Below are 20,410 nucleotides of genomic sequence, written 5' to 3' on the forward strand. Positions count from 1 at the left end.
GAGTTGGCGGGGGGGAAATCGTTCTGTCTCCCGGGACCTGAGAAGAAAGAGAAAGTAAAGGTGTAGGATGTGCCTGCAGTGTTGGTATGTCTGCTCCTGACCTGGCTGGGGGCTGGCGCGGGAAAGCCCTGGGACAGCCTGGCTCTTGCAGAGCTGGGGGTCTCCTGCTCTCAGCATCAGCCAGACCCCGGTGTCTGAGCCCCCGTGTGTATGGAACACGAGGCTGTCACAGCGAGCCCAGGCTGCAGACAGCACGGCCAGGGCCCAGGAGCTGCGGGCAGAGTCACCGGGCCCCTGCTCACCCCTCCCTTGGGTGATGCTCCTTAGAGGCACCTGGCCTCAGGCCAAAGTGGAGCTGATGAACTCACAGTCCTGATCAGCAAATTCCATCTCTTTTGGCCTAACGACTGCTGGTATAAGATGGCTGCCCAAAAGGAAAGGAATAACTGCTTTGGCATTTTGGGCAATTAATGAGCTTTCCGAGCGGCAGGGAGCTGTGGCTGGCCGTGGGCAGAGCTTTACAAGCCTGAGGACAGGGATGCCTTGGCACAGGCCCAGAGACACGTCGGTGGGAGAGGAGGAGGGAGCAGCCGACCGCTGAAAGTCCCTGCCGGAATAATTGTCCAAGTATTCTGGGGCTGCTCCGCGTGTGTTCGGAAAAAGTGGCGTATTGGGGAATTCCAGCGGCCATCCCGCTCCCCAGCCACCGCTATTCCCTCCCCTCTTTTCCCTCTTTTCCCTCCGCCTCCTGTCGTCACCCTGGACACGTGTGAGGGATCTGCATAACAACTAACGCTCTGTCTGGGGCTTCGCAGTCCTGGCGTGAGCGGCAGCATCGGTCGGTGTGTCTCCGGAGGATGCAGTGAGCAGCCGGGAGTGGGGAACAGAGCCGGCGGCCCCTCCGTGCCCGCCTTTCCTCCCTCCCGCCCGCCCGGGAACATGAGGGCCGCCTGTCTCCAGGGGCTGCTGCCGCCGCTGTGGGCCCTGTGCCTGCTGTCCCTGGCTGCGGGTGAGCCCCGGCCCCGCTTCCCCCGCCCAGGGAACGGCCGGCTCCTCGGGGGATGGCGGTGGGGCCGGGAAGGGGAAGGCGGCTCTGGGTCAGCTGTGGGGCCCTGTGTGGGGTGCGCTGCCCTCACGGCGGGGCCGGGCCGGGGGCGGGGGCGGCGCGGGGGAGCCGAACGGCCGCAATGGCAGCGGGGAGCCCGGGCAGCCCCCGGGAGGGCTTTTGTCGTGCCTGAGGGCGGGGCGGGAGAGCGTCGGGGAGACTTCCCGATAACCTGTGTTAGGGGAGAGGCAGAATGTGCTTCTTCTCCCCCTTCTCTCACCGCCCCGGGGCCGTGACGGGAAGGCTGCAGCCCGGCCCAGGTGCGTGTCTGAGGGGACTCGCCCTGTCTGAGGGGGCCGGTGCTGCCCTCGCTGCGAGGCGGGGGTTTGTCCCCTGCAGTGTGTGTGGTGTGTGTGTGTGTGTGTGCACAAGCGGGAATCGCTCTCCTGTTCCCGGGATAAAGATCCGGGCTCGCTCCGGGCGGTGCTGAGCGGGGCCAGAGCTCTGGGCCGGGCCGGGCTCGCTGCCCGAGGCCGCCCTCAGCAGCCTGTGCTGGGCTCTCTGGGGCTCCCAGCGCCGCGGGCACGGCTGGACTTTGCCCAGAACCCGGGGGTGAGCTGTTCCCACCATGGGAAGAAGGGAGAGGGGCAAAGAGCCCCCGAGATCTGTGTCCTGCTGCCCCCAGACGGGAGGAGCGGGGACAGCCCGGGATGGAGCCGCTCCCTGCTCGCACCTCCGGGCAGGTTCTCCGGGGCTGGCCCGGGAAAAGGGACACCGGGGACAGCGGGGACAGCGGGGATAGTGGGGACACCCGGCAGCTCAGCCCGCCCTGGGAAGCCGCTGCTGCTCGGCGCCGCCTGACTCTGCCCACCCATGGCCGAGCATCCATTTCCCTCTCAATGAGAAAACAGGGCCGGCTCTGCTAAAAGGCTGCTGGAGCTCCCTGGGCCTTTTGAGGAACTGTGCTGAAAAGCAGGGGCCAGTGGCTCCGAGAGCAGTGTCCTGGGTGGAGAAATCCCAGATCCCTTTGGCAAACACTCAGCTGCAGCTCAGAGCAGCAGAGCTGTGTGCCCCAGGAGGAGAGCTCCCTGCTCCCTGTGCACTGCTCTGTGCTTGGAAGGTGCTTCTCTGTTGGGAAAGATGGAACAGGAAGGGCTTATGGATATGATTGTATGATAAAAAATACTGCAGATGTAAAACCTGTGAGTGAAATAGAAATGAAAGCCAGCTTTGAGATGTAGGCATGGGAGGCAGGAAAACGGTGATGAGCTGGAGATGGGTTGAAGGACAAGAAAACAAAAAGACTCAGGAATGTACCCCTTCCACCTGCCAAGGCATCAGGGAGAAAACAGATAAGAAAGTAGTCTTTAGAGTTTAGAATATAAAATGACATGGTAATATAGCAGTTCTTATAGGCTGCATGCAAAGTTTATAGGTTTTGTATCTTGCATGGGTTGGTCACTGTAAATTAGAATATTCAACACAAAAAGAGATAGAATGTATTGTAACAAGGTGATCGCTCTCTTGCTCTTGCTTTTTCCCCCACGCTCTTGCCCGCTCTTGCCCTTTTTCTGCCCTCTTTTCCCCTACTCTCTTGTTTGCTCTCTTCCCCCTACTCTTACCCCGTTTCTCCTCCTTAGATCTACCCTATCTCTCTCTCCTCCCTTTCTTTCTTTTGGAGCTTCCCTTCAGCTGAGGCTGGTGGCTGAAAGCAGGCCCTCTTTACCCATGACCCTTGTAATAAAGCCATGTGTTTCAAGAATATCTCAGGTCTGCAGAGTTCCTTGTCCCTGCCGTCCACGGATGCTACTACACTTCCCAAGCTCCTCCACTCTGGGAAAAACCTACCAAGAGTTCAGCCAAGTGGAAACCATTTGGATTGGTGCCTATAATTGTGAAATCAGTTCAGGGTTCTCGAAGGAACAGGGCCTTTGGGGGCAGTCAGGGGCTGCTCCCCACCAGCCTGTCCCTGGCTACCCACAGGGATGGTGTGGCCCCCTTGTCACTGTGCCTGTTTTGTTGAACTGTGCTCTCCAAAGTGGAGGACACCAGCAGAATATCCTCTGGCTAATGGGAATTAATTGGCAAGTCATCTGCCCCTGAGCAGGGAATTCTTGACCCTAAAATGCCACAGAAGACATTATTGTGTGAAGAAAGAGTTTTGCTTTAACTTGACTTGACCTAGTGGTGGAAATGGGCTTCTCTGGAGGGGCCAGTGTTTTTCTTGGGATTTCTTTGCAACCAGGGTTTTTCCCAGTAAGTTATTGAAATTATTCTGAGTGTTCCTGTATTGATGCTCATTCTTGTACCTGGCACCTGGATCATTCCCACCCAAACTGCATAAAATTTGCCAGATTGACTTGGGAATCAGAGGCAACATTTTGTAAGAGACAGCCTGATTGAGAGCAGATGCCAGTTCCTTTCTTCACAGAGGCCCCAGATAAATCAGGGCTTGTTTGTGTAAATCTTGTCCCCAGGGATGTCTGAAACAAGTTGTCAGGATGTGTTGTGCAAGTGCCTGTTGTGGGAGGCGGGAGGTGGATGCAGACATGAATGGTCCCCAGTGGTGTGACTGGCCATGCCCCTTGAAGGGCTCAAGGGGGGGTTATTTTTACACTTTGCAAACTGAGAACTGTGTTTTCTGGTGGAGGTCAAAAAGTTGTGTTTGGGAAGCTGGGCTGCTGAGATATCTGTGGGAGTGAAGCATCATTCACCAAAAGGTCCTTTCTCTGCTGCCTTTCTCTGAGCCCAGGTGGCGTTCAGAGACCATGTACCAGCAAGCAGAGAGGCAGGATGCTCACCTGGAGGGGAAATCCCACAGGAGGAAGAGATAAGATTGATAAGGAGAGAGCAGAGCACCCTCCCCACTGGTCTGCATCTCCTGCACCAAGAGTGCTCTGGTGAGGGTTGCAGCAGGTCTTTGGGGGATGAAGAAATGTATTTTCTAGGCATTGTGCTGAGACCAGTCCTCCTGGTACACCAAGGGAAAAGGACCTGCAGGTCCAGGGGCTTGCACATCCTACGGGACAAGCTGAAACGCTGTCCCAAAAGCCCACAGTTTTCACAGTGCTTTTTTTCCCCTCAGTTTTCTGGGTATCTTATTGCATGTGTGGGTGCTACAAGCAAATTTGACCTTTTCTTTACCAGGTTCTGTCTTCATCTCAGTTCAGCAGGGATTGGAAACTTTTGTGGCAAGCTTTGGACTCTTCTCTGGAGAAGAAGGAAAAGAAACAGTGCTGGTTTTGAGAGGCCCAGATAAAAAGCCAACACCTAATGAGGTGAAATTTTTATTTCAGGGCAACCCAAAGCACCTGTGAGGTGTTCAACAGTGTGCAGACCTTCTACACGGCGGTTATCGGAGAAGCAGATCAGGAGTTACCGCTTCCCTGAACCCAGCTGCAAAAAAGTCATCATGTAAGTGCTGCCCCACTTCCAAGTGGAGTTAAATGGATGGGGAAAGGGACTGAGTACTTGGCAGGGCAGGGCAGAGGAACAACATGGGGAGAGAGCTCAGTGTTTCTCTGAAAGCAGATATTTTGTTTGAAGACAGATTCAGACTTGTGAGCTTGTCTGGAAATGAGAAAAGCTCCATTTCTTTTCTTTGGGAGAATTGTTGTTTTCTGCTTGTGCTGACGTTAATGCACCATTGAGACCATTTTATTGCAGCCCAGGGGGTGGCTCCAAAATGAAACTGCTGGGTTGACCTTGGAAAGTCTCACATCACCCAGTAACTCAGAGGGTTTTGCCTTCAGGAATGTGTGCCCCGGGGCAGCTGGTGCCTGTGGAGCTTTCTGCCCTGAGTGCAAGAGGGAAAGGCTGTGTCCAAGCAGGACAATGCTTTTGAAAGTAAAAAACTTCTTAGGGGAAAACCCTCCACCCATGAGTCATGTTCAGCAGCTATTCATTCACTCAGCTATCAGAGGCACCTGCCCTTCCTGAAATGAGTCATGCAGACAACACCTGCTATCTACCACCTTCCCTATAGCTTTGATCACCCCAATCAGTGTTTTCTTTATCCAGTGAGTGATCCCTTTTTATTTTCAGATTTACTACTCTGAAGTCCAAGGAGATCTGTGCAGATTTAAATGAAGACTGGGTGCGGGAGATCAAAGACAAACTGGACAGGAAAAAGGCCACAGTGGTGCCACCACGTGCTGTCACCTCAGCAGAGGAGCCTGGTATTCTTGAGAGACATGTTGGTCCTCCAGAAGAGGCTCCATCTCAAGCCACTGCTCCATCTAGTTTCTTCCAAGGGACTGGAACAACAGTTAGGGAGAGAATACATGCTCCTGCTGCCAGGACAGAGGTGTCCAGCAAGTCCCCACTGGGCAGGCAGGACCTTACCCAGCTCCCTGCAGGATCCACTCCTGTGATACAGGAAGAGGCTGTGCACTCTGAGGTCACTCCAGAAGCAAAGAGAGAGTCTTCAAACTCTACTGTGTCTTCAACAACTGTTGCAGCAGGTGTGGGCTCCAGCCAGCCCACCTCACACCCCACTGTTCAAGATACAGCTTCTCTTAACTCAAATTCAGACCTGATGGCTGCTGCTAAAGGATCAAACCAATATATACTTTCTACAAATGGATCCCTGGACCCTACAAGTGCCAGAGCCAACACACCAGACACTGCTTCCAGCAGCTCTAGGTCACATCTCCCCTCCATCTGGGACAGTATGAAGACCACAGCAGTCACAGAGACAGCACCTCATACTACTTCCATTTCTGCTCTAAGCTCCACCACTGCCACGGACAAAGCTGCTTCTGTCCACACCAACAGAGTTGTTGGTTCCTCTGCAGATGTGTTTGGCACTACAACATTTGATTATTCATCACCTGTAGGGAAGCAAGAGCCTTCAGACACAGTAGTTTTTACTCACCAGGCATTCTCAGGCCAAGCCAGAGTACAGATGATCACAGTCAGGCCAAAAAATCTCCCCAGCTTCTTGTCAAACTCTCAAATGCACTTTGTCATCCCAGTTTCTGTGGTATGTGGACTGACGGTTAGCAGTGTTGCTCTTGTATGGTTGTATCTGAAATTTGGAGTCAAACCAGAAGAAACATCAAGAGAAATGGTACAGGGCTTGCTCTACCAGCAGGCAGGACATCAAGATAATGTCTATCCAATGGAAGTAATATGAATGCTTCATGGGATGGACATTTCTGGCCCATCTGTATCTATATTGCCACAGAAAAGCTGTTCATGCTGGACCGGTGACCAGTAGGAAGCAAGCCTGGGAATAAAAATCAGAGAGAAAACTGATTTTTTTGTAGAGCAGGATGCCCAACAATATATCTACTTCATCGTTGACCAGTCACAGTGTTTTGGAAATAAGGGAGACACTTCTACTGGCACTGTTGTGGCTCTTCTGTGGCTGTTAGTGGCTCTTTGCCAGGTGATGTGATTTTCCAAGTCACTGTTGGGAAGTTTTCTGTGGTTCACCATGGCCCAGGCAAGAAGTCACTCACCCATCCACACTGTTGGACTTGGGTTCAGCCACCTTGAGCAATCTTAACACCAAACCCACACAATTTGCACTTAAACTCTCTGCTGCTTCTTTCTTTGCACTTCAGGTCTCTGCTCAATCAGACCAAGACTGAAGGTGGTGGCCAGCAGGGTGCTGGCTCTCCTTGGGCTGATAGAATTTCCTCTCATCATTTTCTCTTGCTGGAGACATGAAGGATAGCCCAGCTTTTCTGAAATAGTTGGCCAACACTCCATCTGATCAGGGGACTGAAGGTCAGTGCTACAGATCTTATATTCAGAGAAGCTGGCAACTCAGTCTGTCTCCTCCTTGAAATCAGGCCCTTCCTTTTAGCAGCTATGGGTGTTTCTTCTTGCAGATGAATTCTGAGAGCTGGTTCTTGGCAAGTCAATGCAATAAACTCCTCCTGCCAGCTGATGGACCTTGTGTCCAGCTGCATCCAACACCAGGGCAGGATAATGCTGATGAATCTTCACAAATGGGAGAAAACAAGAAGTCACACAATCCTGTGTTATCATTGGAACGTTTTTGCTGTTCTTTGCAAGCACAAACCCCAGGAAACGTGGAGCTAAAAGCAATTCCGGATGTAGTCATGCAGGAATTACTCTACCACAGCAGGCATAATATCCTTTTGATCCTATTTTCTCTCTAGAAATAAGCACATTTGCTGATCCACACACAAAAAAAGCACAGAATTCCTGTTCATGGTCCTATACTTCAGCCACATTTTAGTTTTTCCATTTTCGATAGCACTGATCACCAGGCTGTGAAAGCTCTGTAACAGAACCAAGCTTTTTTAACCCCAGATTGATTTTGATTTTTACACATCCTGACATTACTGTACATAAGTCTTATGTTTTATCTGTGGTCAAGTCCTGAAAGTCCTTGTTAAACTTTGACTCCAGGATAGATTCTGCTGGAGCATGCAAAGGTCTCCATGATATGATGCTTTGTAAGTAGATACATATCAAGGGTCAGATCCTAACCAACCTCAGTCAATCAGATCCCTAAGTACAAATATGCATGCAGAAGATGAAAGGGAAAACATAATAAGCAAGATCATCAGAAATGATGGGCCAGCCCTAAAGCAGAGCTCAAGGAATGTGGCCTGTGAGATCTGTCAGATTGCACCTTCAGGCCATCGATCCAGCCCTGCAGGGGGAGAGGACAGGCTACAACTGTGTTTCCTTTCTGCCATCACACATCCCTTACTTCTGCATTTTGGTGACTTGAGAGATTCATCTTGGTCTTTGCAAGTATAGGATGCAATCAGATTAATTACAATGATTAATTTGGAATTAAATCCTTCCTTGAGCAGCAGCTCAGTTGTGGAACTCTGTTTGGGGTTGATTTTCCTAGAGGGTAAATGTGGCTCTGCCAGTGCCACCTCCCCATGCACCCCACTTGTGCACAGCTGGAACTCATGAGGTGATGCATTATTTTTATATGAAACACTAGAAATATTATTTTTGTAAAAAAGTTTTATAGCTTTTTAAATGTATGTAATGTCCTGTCTGAGCTGCTTGGAGTTGAGACCTTTTTTGGCAGCACTGGAAAACACTGTGCCTTGTCTATTTTGTTGCTGGTCTTAGATAGCTTGTGCATGTCCATGGGAGCTGGATCACTCTCCAGGCCCTTCAGCAAATGGAGTGGACACTTGTCTGCTGCAGGTGAAGTGCTTGTCTTGGAGCAGTGCTGGGGAGATGGATGTGCACCAGTCAGGTCACTTGGAGTCCCACCAGTCCCTGAAAGGACCCTGCTTTCAGCTCCACCAGCAGCTCCCACCACCTCCCAGCTGCCGTGATCCCACTGGAGCTCATCAGGAGGAGCTGCTTCTCCAGGCTGGCCCTGTGCTCCTGCTTTTCCTGCTCCCCTCTCCTGTCCCTCAGCTGTTTGCAGCAGGGTGCTGGCACCCTCACAGGGGACAGGTGAAACCCAGGACAGGGGGACACTGCTGTTCTCTCTCTGCAATGGGCAGTCTGGGAGGGAGGGAGGGAGGGAGGGAGGATGGAGCTTGTGGGTGTCACTCATTTCTGGGGGTTAAAACACCACTTGCTGTAGAGCACAGTGACTGTTACAAGGTCCAGTTCATTTGTATGTTGAGTGTATGCATGAGATATGAGCTGTACATTTTTACAGAAGTAATAAAGTCCTTATGTTAAAAACTTTCATCCTCAGGGTGTTGAGCCTTGAGCTGAGTTAAGCCTGGTCCCTGCAGAGATGAACACCTATGACTGAGCACTCATGTGAAAAGCATCCCAGCATCACCAAGAGATGGCACAGTGGATGTGGCCAGGCTATTGCTCCATCTCCTTTAAGGGTCTTGATGTTGCAGTTGTTTGCGGGAAAATATGGGATTTGTCTTTCCCATCTTGCTAAGGCAATAGAGAAAACAAACAGCTGAGGTTTTGCATTAAGCAAAGCTAAGGCCAAACAGCAGCTCAGAGACAACAAGTGCTACTCTCCAAGTCTGTTCTGCAAGGAGGCAAGAGGGCAAGAGCTGAGACACGACTCCTCCCACCCCAGCCAGGGCTTGGGCTGCCCTTGTCTGTTACTCTCTGCTGCTGGAGAGGTGGGAAGAGCAACTCCATGAAAGAGTCAGGTTCTTAAGGGTTTGCCTGGAATGGGGAGCTGACAGGAGCAAGAGGGTCAGGGATGAGCATCTTCCCTACGTTTCAGGAGCTCTCATCCCATCCATCTCTCAGCCCCGTGTCTTTCTAGGCAGATGGAGAAGTCAATGAAAATTTTCTGCAGATGAGTCACCAGGCCATAAAGGTCATTTGCGGGGGATAACGAAAGGAAATTGAAGCACTTTTTATTTTTTTTTAATTTCGTTTCTCTTTTGTGGAGAGGTGAGGAAGGAGGAGGTGGAGGAAACAAGCCAGGCCTGACGGGGGAGGGGGGGGTGGGGGGATGAATCATTTCCGATCGTTTCCCACAGGCAGAGGAGGCGCCGGCAGGGCTGTTCAAGGGCTGCTGCTCTGGAGATTTTGGGTGCTCAGTCCCCGGGCTGTGGGTAGCACATGCTCCCTGGCTTTGCTGGTGTTGGTGTCTGGCAGTGCAGGGAAGGACCTTGTGCCAAGGGTGTCTCTCCACACACCTTCCCCTGCTTGTCCTGGAGCTCCATGGGCTGGCTCAGGGATAGAGTTTGGTCCACGCGAGAAAAGATTAGAAATTACTTGAGTAGAACAGAAGAGGAAAAACTTATTGCAAACCCTCCCATCACTTCCTTGGGAACAAGTTTCAGGCACTGGGTGATGGCCCCTTTCTCCTGCCTTGGCAGCCCAGCTGCTCTTGCAGTGCCTTCCCATGTGCACGATGTCTGTGGTTGTGTTTTCCAGCACAGCTGGGAGTGCTCAGTCACCCACTGAGACCTCAAACCCAGCACGGGGCTGTTCTGCCCAACTCCTTTGCCCCTGACTGGCACCATTGCCGGGAAAGGCTGCACCTGATGTGTCTCAGCTTCCCTCCTCCTCCTCTTGCAAGGGTGCTGTTGTTTTTTTATGTAAAGAAGCACATTGTTCAAAGTCCATTCGAATGAAAAGAAAACACGGGCCTGCAGAGGGGCTTTCCAGCACTTAACAATGAATGTGTGCACATCAGCCTTTCGCTTTCCAAAGTGTAAAAGAAGAAACATCGAAAGTCATCTGGCTTCCCCAGACAGGGCTTCAAATCCTGAAAAATGAAAGCAGAGCATCCTAGACGAGATCTTCTGCCAGGAAAAGAAACACAGCTCTGCAGAAGCTTCTTGAGGTGCATCCAGAGAGTGGGTCTTGAGCCTCCATCAGCAGGAAATGTGTCTGATGAAGCTGGGCGTGGGGAGAACTGAGCATGACCAGAGCAGTTCTCAGCATTGGCTGGTTTTCTCCCAGGTATTTTATAAGACATCCAGGGATGACAGTCCCAGGCACAATATGCTGCTCCAGAGAGTGGCTGGGGGATGCCAATGTGAAGAAGGGTTTGAGGTGGCCCTTTGGGTAGTTCACAGGGAGTGAGGGGGGACCATGGTGCTAGGGGGTCTGCATGGGACCCCACTGCTCCATGCATCCACTTAGAGTCTGCTTAAAAAGAGGTTAAAAAGACGGAAAAGTGAAAAAAGTGTCCAAGCTGAGCATGACTGACAAGGACCTACAGAGGGGCTCCTTGGACCTTCAGAAGGTCTGAGGAAGGGAGAGCCCAGCACAATGGGAGAACTGTCCCCCAGTTAACACAGAGAGGCTGGCCCCTTTCAGCAGGTCCCTGCAGGATCTGGGATGCCTCAAGGCCGTGGAGGGAGGAAGATGATGGAGAGACACCCCAAAACTTTGAACAGTAAGTTTTCCATCCATTCCCCTCAGCCTGATGCTGACTCCTGCCCTGCTCTGAAGCCAGGGCTAAGCCAGCCCTGTTCACAAGGAAAGGCCCAACTACACCCCCTTCTATTTCCCCCCGTCACTGCCCAGTTATAAGCCGGGATTTTTGGTGGCAAGCTTGTGTTCCTCCCCATGGTACCAACATGGAATGGGATAAAATTTCTGCCAGTATTTGCCAACTTGCCACTTTCAAGCCACAGAGGGCTGGTGGCAGCAGCAGTCACTGTCCTTCTGTTTAATGCTTTCCAGGATTCACAAGCCATCCAGACTTCTCCAGCACATTTGTGTTGGCTCTGGGCTGAGTGACCTTGCATGGAACACCAAGCTTTGCCTTTCCTATGGCTATGAATCCCCTCTCTGAAGGCCCAGGAGCTCTTGAGTTTCCATCTGCAGAGAGGAGGATTTCACTTCCCTCATGGTTTTCCCTGTGGGGGTGAACACAGACGCTGACATCATTTATTTAGTTCTTTCCAGGTATTGGCTGTCTGTAATCCCGATGTTCCCATGTGACAGGGAAATCCCCACGGGCAATAAAGCGGAAGCTTTTCCTTGAATTGGTTTGGATTCTTTGAAAAAGGGATAACTGGGGAGGAGTGGAGAGCATAAATTGCAGCACCTCCTTGCCTGAGCTCAGAGGTGAGCTCCCTCAAAGAGGCAGAGCAGCAAGGAAGAGCTCTCCCAGAGCCACCATGCTCACTGCAAGGACAGTCCTGCTGCTCGTGGTGCTCCTCACCCTCTCCCCATTCTCCAATGCAGGTAAAGCACCCCATGGGTCACTGCTGCTGGCTGGGACTAAGGGCTGTCCCATTGGGGTGGTCAGGAAGGAAACCCCAGTGTGGAGCAAAGGTGGTGCTGCTGGCAGGAGGATCAACCCCTGGCCAGGGCAGAGCAGCACATCCTGGGGTGCAGAGAAGGATGGAGACTGCTCCTAGGGCTGGGTGATAACCTGGAGCATCCTTCTGCCCTGGGAAGGAAGGAGGAGAGCGCCTGGGGCTCCTCATGGCAGCATTTGCTTGGAGGATGTTGTGTTCATCAGCCTTGTCATGGGGGAAGGTCCTGAAGGCAGGCTGCCTTTCAGAGCCAGCATTCACCATCCCTTTGTTTTCTCCAGCCCCCTACACTCCATGTGAGTGCTGCTTTGGCTACGTGAAACGCGCTCTTCGGCTGCACAACCTCGTGGGTTTCTACTCAACTCCCAGGGAATGCTTTTCCCCAGCAACTGTGTAAGTCCTGGCAACTTCCCTACTGCTGTGCTGTCTCCTGGGCTGCCACGGGTTGGGTTCATCTGTTCCATGTGGGGACAGGACAGGGACAGGTCTGCATAACCTCCATGATCTTCCAGCATGAGGAGGGGAGGACGTGACTGTCTGGGCACTTCTGCAGGGCCGTGCAGTTCCTGAAGGCTCTGCACAGGCTCTGGGGGTGCTGGGCTGCAGGGTGGGCTGCTCGTGGGACACCAGGAACCCAGGGGCAGCACACAGGGACAGAGGGAAAGGAGAAAGGGTGCAGGAGAGGGAGGATGGTGTGGGCACAAGTGGAATCACAGCTGTTATTCCTCACAAAGCTTCACCTTTAACCTTGGCAGGTTTCAGACCAAGGATGGAAACAAGGTCTGTGCAAACCCACAGGACAAGTGGGTGAAGAGAGCAGTTAGAGAGCTTCAAAAAAGGGAAAGACTTCATGCCCCGTGATGTAGAGTGGGTGCCCTGGTTCAGGCTAGCCAACATCCTGGTGGGAAGGAAGGTTTACAGCCCCTCTCAGAAGGGGTTATGGATGTTCCAGCTGCTGGGAGAGGGCACTGACTCCCCAGAGCCCTGTGCTGCATCCACAGCACCAGCTCCTGGAATGCTGCTGGCCATGCCAGCACCTGCCTGCTGTACAAAATAAAGTTTACTTGTTAAATAAGTAAATATTTATTTACTTATTAAATGAACAAAATAAAGTTTACTTCATGTGATATTGGAGAGTGGTGTCCTTTCTTCTCCCAGCCCCACAACTGTGCTGCTGCCAGCAACAGGGGCTGGGCTGGTGGCTCTTCCCACTGGGTCTCACTAGGGCAGGAAGGGAGGGGGAAGGGTGGGACTTCAAGGGGTCCCAAAAGGGGGTGAAGGCTCCTCTGGGGGTTTTTAGGTGCAGAACTGCCATCAATTTCAGGCTTAGAGGTTTCAGCCTGTCCCATTTGCTGTCCCCTGAAGGAGCACAGCCTGTTCTACCATGTGTGCCCAGGCCTGTGGTGTCTCTGGGCTGGGCTGCAGAGGAAGAGTTTCTCTTCAGAGCTCCCTGGGCAGGTAGGACAGACAGGGGATGCTGAATCAGGGAAGGGATTCCTGCACATACAGCCCTGGAAATTTTGTCCCTGGGGGGGCTCTGGAGAGCACAGCAGTGATCCCTGCCAGGGCTTTGGGAAGAGGGGCAGAAATGGAAGGGCAAGTGTGGGAGGAAAGTCATGACTTAAAGACAGTTTAATAAATAATAAAGACAGGTTAATAAATAAAGCAGAACTGGCACACAAGTAAAGCAAAATAAGGGATTCATTATCTCCTTCTCATCTGTGGGCAGTTTTCAGCCACGGGGAGCAGACGAGGGTCCCTCATATGTAACAGTGACCTGGGAAGACAAATGCTGCAATTCTGAATGTCCCCCTACTTCTTCCTTCTTTCCCTGTGGCAGTTCAATAAAGGGGAGAAAAAATGAGAACCAACTCGAAAGAGAAACCTACCAAAAAAATCCCCACCAAGTGATAAAAAAACCATCAATTGCCACCAGCCCAGCTGATCCTCAGCCAGTCCCCGGGCAACAGCCACCCAGAGAGCCTTGCTGGCAGCACTCACAGATCCTGGGGAAGGGGATTTTGGCTGCAGCAGCTCCAGGGATGCCTTCACAGCAGAGGCAAAACCCATCCAGAGCTGAGGGATGACCCTGACACACTGCAGGTCTGGAACATGAGGTGTCACAGGCACCACGAAGGTGATCTCTGGGTGCACCAGGAGAGGCTTCAGCCTGCAGGAGACCCTTAAACTTTCCATTTCAGGAGTGCTCAGGCCTGAATTATCCTGTTTGCTTGGACTTGGTGCTCTCTCCTGACAGCTGAGGCTCGGATACAGCACAGACCTCGGGGCTCTGGGCAGGGCAGGTCCAGCCTGGCACCGGCACTTACCGTGGGCAAACAATTCATGTTCTCTGTTAAGGTATTAATCCACTCAAAAACCAAAGCATTTAATGAGTCAGAGAATATTTCCCACCTCTACATTGATTTTTTTTTTTTTTTTGGTTTTAATTTCTAAATTAAGGGGGTTTCCTCAGTCAGAAAATTTGTATTCAATTATTAATTATAGTGAGGTTGCAGGTGATAAAATCCTCTGCAGAGTCTGTACCTCCTTTCCACTTGCCTTTGCATTTGCCTGACCAGGAGCTCCACATCTGGGGAAGAGGCTGTGCCACTGGTGGGGATGGCTCAGGAGGGTGCTGGGAGCACCCCAGGCACTGCAGAGGAGGCTGGAGAACACTAAAGCCAAACCCTAAGGTCCACTGCTGGGGCAGGGACACAGAGGGAAGCTCAATCCTCCAGAGAGAGCCTTTGGGGCCCTTTCCAGGCCTTCAAACATCCAACATGCACTGATTTCCTCTATGAGGAACAGATAATGGAGGCATCTATTAATGCTTCTGGTGAGAGGAATAAATAGCTAAGGGAAAGAGGAACAACTGTGTGCTCAGGCAAGCCTGAAAAGGGAGCTCAGGGCTGGCACACAAGGTTTTCTGTGCCAGGAGATGCTGGTTGGGAAAAGTCATTAGCTCAGTTCTCCCTTGATTACAGTTGTGTGCTTTTAAACAGTGCCTGGGAGCTGGTGTGACCCTGGTGGCTGCTGGCCCCAAGGCTCTGTGCACTGGGGACAGGGACAGGGAGGGCAGGAGAACCTGGGACTGATGCAAAGTCCCCAGAAGAGGACTTGGGCTGCTACGTGTCAGGCATTTTCTCCCTGCAGAGCCCTGCCTGGGGCAGTGGCACTACAGCCCAGTGTGGGCACCCTGCCCCATGCAAGGCCACCAGGCCCCATGTCCTACAGACCATTTCTTGTAAACCAGCATTTTCACCACATCTGGTCTATTTGCTTCTCCTTTCTCCTTTCGGAGAAGTTGTGCAGACATGACATAATCTTCAAAGAACCCCATTTCCACCTTTCTTCCCTTCTGAGAAGCTTTCGATTGCTTCATCCCCCAAGCCACAGCCAGGTCCTCTCCTGTGCTCCAGCTCAGCATTATCCTATGTGGATTCCCACCAGGACCTCACATGCTCCTCACACACAGCTGCATCTCCCTTCCCAAGGAGCAGATCCCTGCATGGAAGCTGAGCTGATGTCCAGCAGTGCTCCCTGGTGCTGCTCTGCCACCTGCCCCTCCTCCCTGCCATCTGGGATGCCTCTCCTGGGGCTGTGGTGGGATCTGTCCCATCTCCCTGCAGGAATGCCCTGTCTGTGCACCGATGGCCACAAGTCTCCATCCCCCTGACTCTCATTTCAATCCCAGTGCTGGTGTGGGAGGCAGAGGCAACACACGGGCTCAGACTTGTGTTCAGAGCCAGGCTTTCCTCAGACACCCCAGTGCCCCTGCCCCATTTCTCCCCCTTCTTTGAAATCTGCTGAACCTACCAAAAACACCTCTGACACCCCCTGCTCTGGGGTCCCTTCTGGGTTGGTCCAGTGTGATTTATTCTGCATGCCATGCTGTTGGGAAAGATGGAACAGGAAGGACTTATGAATATGATTATATGGTAAAAAATACTGCAGATGTAAAACCTGTGAGTGAAATAGGAATGAAAGCCAGTTTCGAGATGTGAGCATGGCAGGCAGGAAAACGGCGATTAGCTGGAGATGGGTTGAAAAGACAGAAATCAAAAGACTCAGGAATGTTGCCTTTCCATCCTGCAAAGGCATCAGGGAACAAGTACGTAAGAAAGGAGTCTATAGAGTTTAGAATATAAAATGACATGGTAATGTAGTAGTTCTTATAGGCTGCATGCAAAGTTTTTGTAGGTTTTGTATCTTGCACGGGTTTGTCACTGTAAATTAGAATATTCAACACAAAAAGAGATAGAATGTATTGTAACAAGGTGATCGCTCTCTTACCCTCTTGGCTCTCTTACCTCTCTCCCCCTCTCTCCCTCTCTTGCTCCTGCTCTCTCCCCACACTTCTCCCCTACTCTCACCCCGTTTCTACCCTTTAGCTCTCTTCCATCTCTCTCTCTCCCCATTCTCTCTTTAGGGCTTTGCTCCAGCCCAGGCTGGTGGCTGGAAGCAGGCCCTCCTTACCCACAACCCTTGTAATAATAAAGCCACGTGTTTCTAGAACATCTCAGGTCTGCAAAATTCCTTGTCCCTGCCATCCACAGAAATTTCTACACCATGCCATGCCATGCCATGCCATGCCATGCCATGCCATGCCATGCCATGCCATGCCATGCCATGCCATGCCATGCCATGCCATGCCATCCCATCCCATCCCATCCCATCCCATCACGCTTTCCTGCCTAACCCAGTGCTCTCTGTGTGGCCAGGGTGGCTGGGGAGGTCAGTTTGGATGGGACTCCATCACTGGCCTTTGACACTGGACAAACCAGTTCAACCCACCCGAGCCCTGTCCCTGCTCAGGGACTGTGGGCTGTCTCTCCTGTTAGAAACCAACAGAGGAGCCCTGGACTTGATGTCCTGCCTGAATGGGAAGATAGTTTGAATCTACTTTCATTTCCTCAAAGCTCCCTTGCCACGTCACAGCTCTTTCATAGAATGCAGAACTGCTCCTTGAACTTTTCCACCCATGGCTGGATGTGTCCCAAAAATAAACGACAGAAACCCCCTTGATCCTGGCTTCTCAGTACACGTCTGAAATTTGTGGAAATGCAGCCTGAGTGGGCGGCAGGCAGAGGATAAATGACGGTGTGGAGAGAGCCACAGGCACAGGCACCGGGCAGGGCAGCACAGAGGACGGAGGAAGAGCCACCACTCAGCCACCATGCTCCCTGCAAGGACTGTCCTGCTGCTCAGCCTGCTCCTCACCTTCTCCCTGCACCACGCCGCAGGTAAGGAACCCCAGGGGCCACTGCTGCAGGTCAGGGCTCTGAGCCCCCACTGGGGACATCTCACTGGGGATGTCAGGCAGCAAATGCCAGTGGGGAGCAGGAATGGTGCAACCCCCTGGTCAGGGCAGGGACGCACATCCCGGGATGCAGGGATGGATGGATGGATGGAGAAGATGCTGGGTGGCCTCAGCAAAGCCAGACCTGGGGAGAGTCTGCAGGAACTTGGAAGAGGCTCTAGCAGTTGTTCCCCAGGTCTCAGCTGGATGAGCAAAGGGTTGGAGGGAGGGAGAACATGCAGCTGTTTGGAGCCTTCCAAAACACCCTGCAAGTTGTGCCCTTGCCTTGGAAAGCCCCCAAACCTCATCCTCAGACTGAGCACCTTGACCTTACCGTGTGCTCTGGGGGCTGCAGCAATTGGGGCTGTGAGGTGCCAGGTCCCAGGCTGTCCCCTGCCCCACCTCTGTCCATGTCCCAGTCCTGTGCTTGCTGTGTGAAGGGTGACAACCCCCTGTCATAGGATGCCATGGGGGCTGCTGAGGTGTTCCAGAGCCTCCATGCTGTGCTCCAAATCCAGAGGTGCTCTTGTGATGCAATTCACAACATCCCCCTTCCCTCCACAGCCCACTTTGCACCCGTGGAATGCTGCTTTGACTACGCACAGAAACGCATCCGACATCCCCAAAGCTTCTACGTGACATCCAATGACTGCCCCAAGCCTGCAGTAGTGTGAGTATCCCAGGGTTTGCTTCCCCTCCCAGATCTGGGAGCCCAGATCTTTTGCTCCACCATCCCACCTTGCCCCAGTCCCAGCCAGGAGAGGCTGTGGTAGGAAAGCAGCTCTGGGGGGTGTGCAAAGATGGGAAAAAAAAAAAAGGGTTTCTGCTAATGCCAGTGGTCTGCTAATGCCAGACACTCACCATCAGCCCGAGGAGAGCACAGGCTGCTGGAGATGGCTCCAAGCCTCAATCTAGGATGGGGCAGCAAAAAAGGGAGGGGAGAAATAGTGCACAGGAAGGGAATGGCTCATGGTTCATGTTTTCACTCTTTTTCCTCACTTTCTTGTTGCAGGTTTGTGGCTGCCAATGGTGATGAGATTTGTGCCGACCCCAAGAAGGACTGGGTGAATAAAACCATGAAACGCCTTAAAAAAAAATAATTCCATCCACCATCTGACTTGCCCATACAGCCTTCCTGTCTCTTGAGGGAGCCAACGGTGCTGCAGCTCTTCTCCAAGGGGTGCTGCGGCAGTGGGCACTGTCACTGTCACTGCAGGAGGAGCCATCCTGTGCCCCGGCAGGATCAGGTGTCCCTGTGCCAGGGACCAGCCAGCTACTGAGCTCCTCCTGCTGTCACTGCCCTGCCAAGATGTGCCTGTGGAGCAAATATTTATAATAAAGATTCATTGCCACAAGTTGCTGTTTGAATTTCTCCTGATTCTCCAGACCAAGCAGCAGATCCTAACAAACCCAGGGCATGCTGCAAGCACAAAAAGCCTGTGCCACAAGCTTGTCTTTCTCCAGGAGCAAACTGTGCCTGGTCACAGTGTGCTTCACTGGGAATGTGATAGTGCAGCCAGGCCTTGACCCACAGGTCCAGGACCCACAGAGGAGGTTACCCTCACCCCCAGGTAAAGCTTTACATCCTCAGGGCATGCTCACAGCCCCATGGGCTTTGCAGGTGCTCCAGAATTAAGGGGAGGGTTCTGGGAGAAGATACTGATCTACCAAAGCCTTAATACCTTGAGAGCTTCTAAATGTGCTGGTGGCCACTGTGATGTATCTGAGGGAGATAAGGAACAATTTCCACAGTGCCAGGAGGGTGAGGAAACAACCCCTTCAGCTGGGCAGAGCTGTCCTGGCTGCCTGTCCCTCTGCAGGGCTGGGAAGGGTGGGAGCAGCGTGGGATCCCAGATACTAAAACCAGGCTGCTGGCCCATCTTCTCATGGGAGAGGTGAAAGGCCAAAAGCAAGGAATTGGCAAATGATCTTCAGCCTAAACTAAAGCTTCATCAGTGTTTTTATGCTCATGGCTAGAAAACACTTCAGGGCTGTATTTCCTAGGACACCAAATGGCAGGGGGAAAACATCCCCAATGGCATTTTTGCCCATGAACTGTAAGTACCATGGGAAGAAGCAATGGTAGAAAGGGAAGCTGAAGCAGAATCAGATACTGGGGGACAAACACCTCGAGGACTGTGCATCCCCTGTCAGAGGGGACATGAGTAGCCTTCCACAGTGAGCAGAGACTGACAAAGCACACGGCTCCACACTGGCTCTTGCACATGGATGTGTATTTTAATAAAAATAATTCTGTCAATATACAGCAGAATGTCGATTTCTGTACCATATTTCCAGTATATTTTCATAGGCTTTTTCTCAGTTAAAATCCACCCCCCCGAGCCCCTTTTTTTTAAGTTTTCATGCGAAGCATCAGATAACTTAATTCACAAATACTAAGCATAGGCTGAACCAATGTGCACAGTTTGTGTAATGTCCACGTAGCCAATGTTGTACCAAAGAGGTGAAACTCCCTTCCAAAGGCAATGAGAAGCCTGGAGTGGCACAGGCAGCTCCTCCAGGGCTGCCGGGAAACCTGCGGAGACCTCACACCCCATGCTCAAGCTGAGCATTTCATACCTGAGTTTTGAGCAACCAGCAGGAGAGAAGAGTTCACTGCGTGCTGGGCAGGTCCTGGGGCTTGCACTGCTGTGTGAGAGCTGCAGGGGCCGCAGCCTCCTCCTGCCTCCCCGGCTGCACAGGTGAGACCCAGAGACACGATCACGATCCCAATCCAATGCAGTCCTTGGGCTGGAAGTCACCATACTTGTGGTTTTCAAATTTTCTTTAAAATCTGGATTATCCCCAGAGCTGCTGCTGCTTCTCCTTTCTCCAAGTCAAAGCCTGTGAGAAGCCCAGCATACAAAAATTTCTCTGTGCTCCCTTCTGGAGGAAGAATGCAGCTAAAGTCCTCCCGAGCAAAAACGTCCAAGCACACGCCTGGACCCAGGTGGAGTGACCAGAGAAAAGGAATCTGCCTGGCCATGGGACTTTCAGCAAGGAGCAGAGGTTTGCATGGCCTCCAGGAATGTTTCTGTGGTGACACGAGTGTAAATTCCACACAGGACTTGTGGGTTTCCTGCAAGCAGGAGAGAGTTAAGCTTCCCTCCCAGAAATAAGAGCTGGCAGGATGTGTGCTCCTCAAGCCTGGATGATGCCCTGGCTTGCCGGGCACTGCTCCAGCTCAAGCTGCAGGCTCTGAGCTCTGGTTTGGGATGTGGGGAGAGGGACAGACATGCCAGGTTCATTCATCCATCACCTGTCAGCTCTTGTTGCAGGGAAGGATAGTGGAGAGCAGCTAGTGCTGTCAACAGAAGAGGCCTCCAGGCTCTCAACTCCTCCCTTTTCCTCCCAAATCTGCTGTAGCTCCCCTCACACAGCCCCAGCAACACTTCCTCCAGC

The 20,410-nt window shown here is 52.2% G+C and overlaps 3 protein-coding genes across 3 annotated transcripts; all 3 read left to right on the plus strand.

Moving 5' to 3' along the window:
- Positions 1–576: 576 nt before the first annotated feature.
- LOC310914090 (uncharacterized protein) lies at positions 577–8,673 on the plus strand. Its single transcript, XM_083869997.1, has 4 exons — positions 577–662; positions 816–1,009; positions 4,342–4,459; positions 5,090–8,673. The coding sequence occupies exons 2-4, from the start codon at positions 940–942 to the stop codon at positions 6,180–6,182; spliced, it is 1,281 nt and encodes a 426-aa protein (XP_083726123.1). The 5' UTR covers positions 577–662; positions 816–939; the 3' UTR covers positions 6,183–8,673.
- A 2,790-nt stretch (positions 8,674–11,463) lies between these two features.
- LOC310914051 (C-C motif chemokine 3-like) lies at positions 11,464–12,760 on the plus strand. Its single transcript, XM_083869948.1, has 3 exons — positions 11,464–11,635; positions 11,991–12,102; positions 12,465–12,760. Exons 1-3 carry the CDS (start codon positions 11,569–11,571, stop codon positions 12,568–12,570), a joined length of 285 nt encoding a protein of 94 aa, XP_083726074.1. The 5' UTR covers positions 11,464–11,568; the 3' UTR covers positions 12,571–12,760.
- Positions 12,761–16,676: 3,916 nt separating this feature from the next.
- On the plus strand, positions 16,677–18,352 carry LOC310914219 (monocyte chemotactic protein 1B-like). The gene is made up of 3 exons (XM_083870219.1): positions 16,677–16,952; positions 17,573–17,678; positions 18,021–18,352. Exons 1-3 carry the CDS (start codon positions 16,886–16,888, stop codon positions 18,106–18,108), a joined length of 261 nt encoding a protein of 86 aa, XP_083726345.1. The 5' UTR covers positions 16,677–16,885; the 3' UTR covers positions 18,109–18,352.
- The last annotated feature ends 2,058 nt before the right edge of the window (positions 18,353–20,410 follow it).

This window comes from Zosterops lateralis (assembly GCF_965231275.1).
Source record: "Zosterops lateralis genome assembly, chromosome: 12".
Lineage (NCBI taxonomy): Eukaryota > Metazoa > Chordata > Aves > Passeriformes > Zosteropidae > Zosterops > Zosterops lateralis.

What these genes read in the sequence shown, in the direction of transcription:
- LOC310914051 (XM_083869948.1), top strand. Translation starts at nt 11,569, where the DNA reads ATGCTCACTGCAAGGACAGTCCTGCTGCTCGTGGTGCTCCTCACCCTC. An exon ending in CTCCCCATTCTCCAATGCAG is followed by an intron (nt 11,636 to 11,990) that starts GTAAAGCACCCC and finishes TGTTTTCTCCAG; the next exon opens with CCCCCTACACTCCATGTGAG. An exon ending in TGCTTTTCCCCAGCAACTGT is followed by an intron (nt 12,103 to 12,464) that starts GTAAGTCCTGGC and finishes TAACCTTGGCAG; the next exon opens with GTTTCAGACCAAGGATGGAA.
- LOC310914090 (XM_083869997.1), top strand. Translation starts at nt 940, where the DNA reads ATGAGGGCCGCCTGTCTCCAGGGGCTGCTGCCGCCGCTGTGGGCCCTG. An exon ending in CCTGCTGTCCCTGGCTGCGG is followed by an intron (nt 1,010 to 4,341) that starts GTGAGCCCCGGC and finishes TTTTTATTTCAG; the next exon opens with GGCAACCCAAAGCACCTGTG. An exon ending in AGCTGCAAAAAAGTCATCAT is followed by an intron (nt 4,460 to 5,089) that starts GTAAGTGCTGCC and finishes TTTTATTTTCAG; the next exon opens with ATTTACTACTCTGAAGTCCA.
- LOC310914219 (XM_083870219.1), top strand. Translation starts at nt 16,886, where the DNA reads ATGCTCCCTGCAAGGACTGTCCTGCTGCTCAGCCTGCTCCTCACCTTC. An exon ending in CTCCCTGCACCACGCCGCAG is followed by an intron (nt 16,953 to 17,572) that starts GTAAGGAACCCC and finishes TTCCCTCCACAG; the next exon opens with CCCACTTTGCACCCGTGGAA. An exon ending in TGCCCCAAGCCTGCAGTAGT is followed by an intron (nt 17,679 to 18,020) that starts GTGAGTATCCCA and finishes TTCTTGTTGCAG; the next exon opens with GTTTGTGGCTGCCAATGGTG.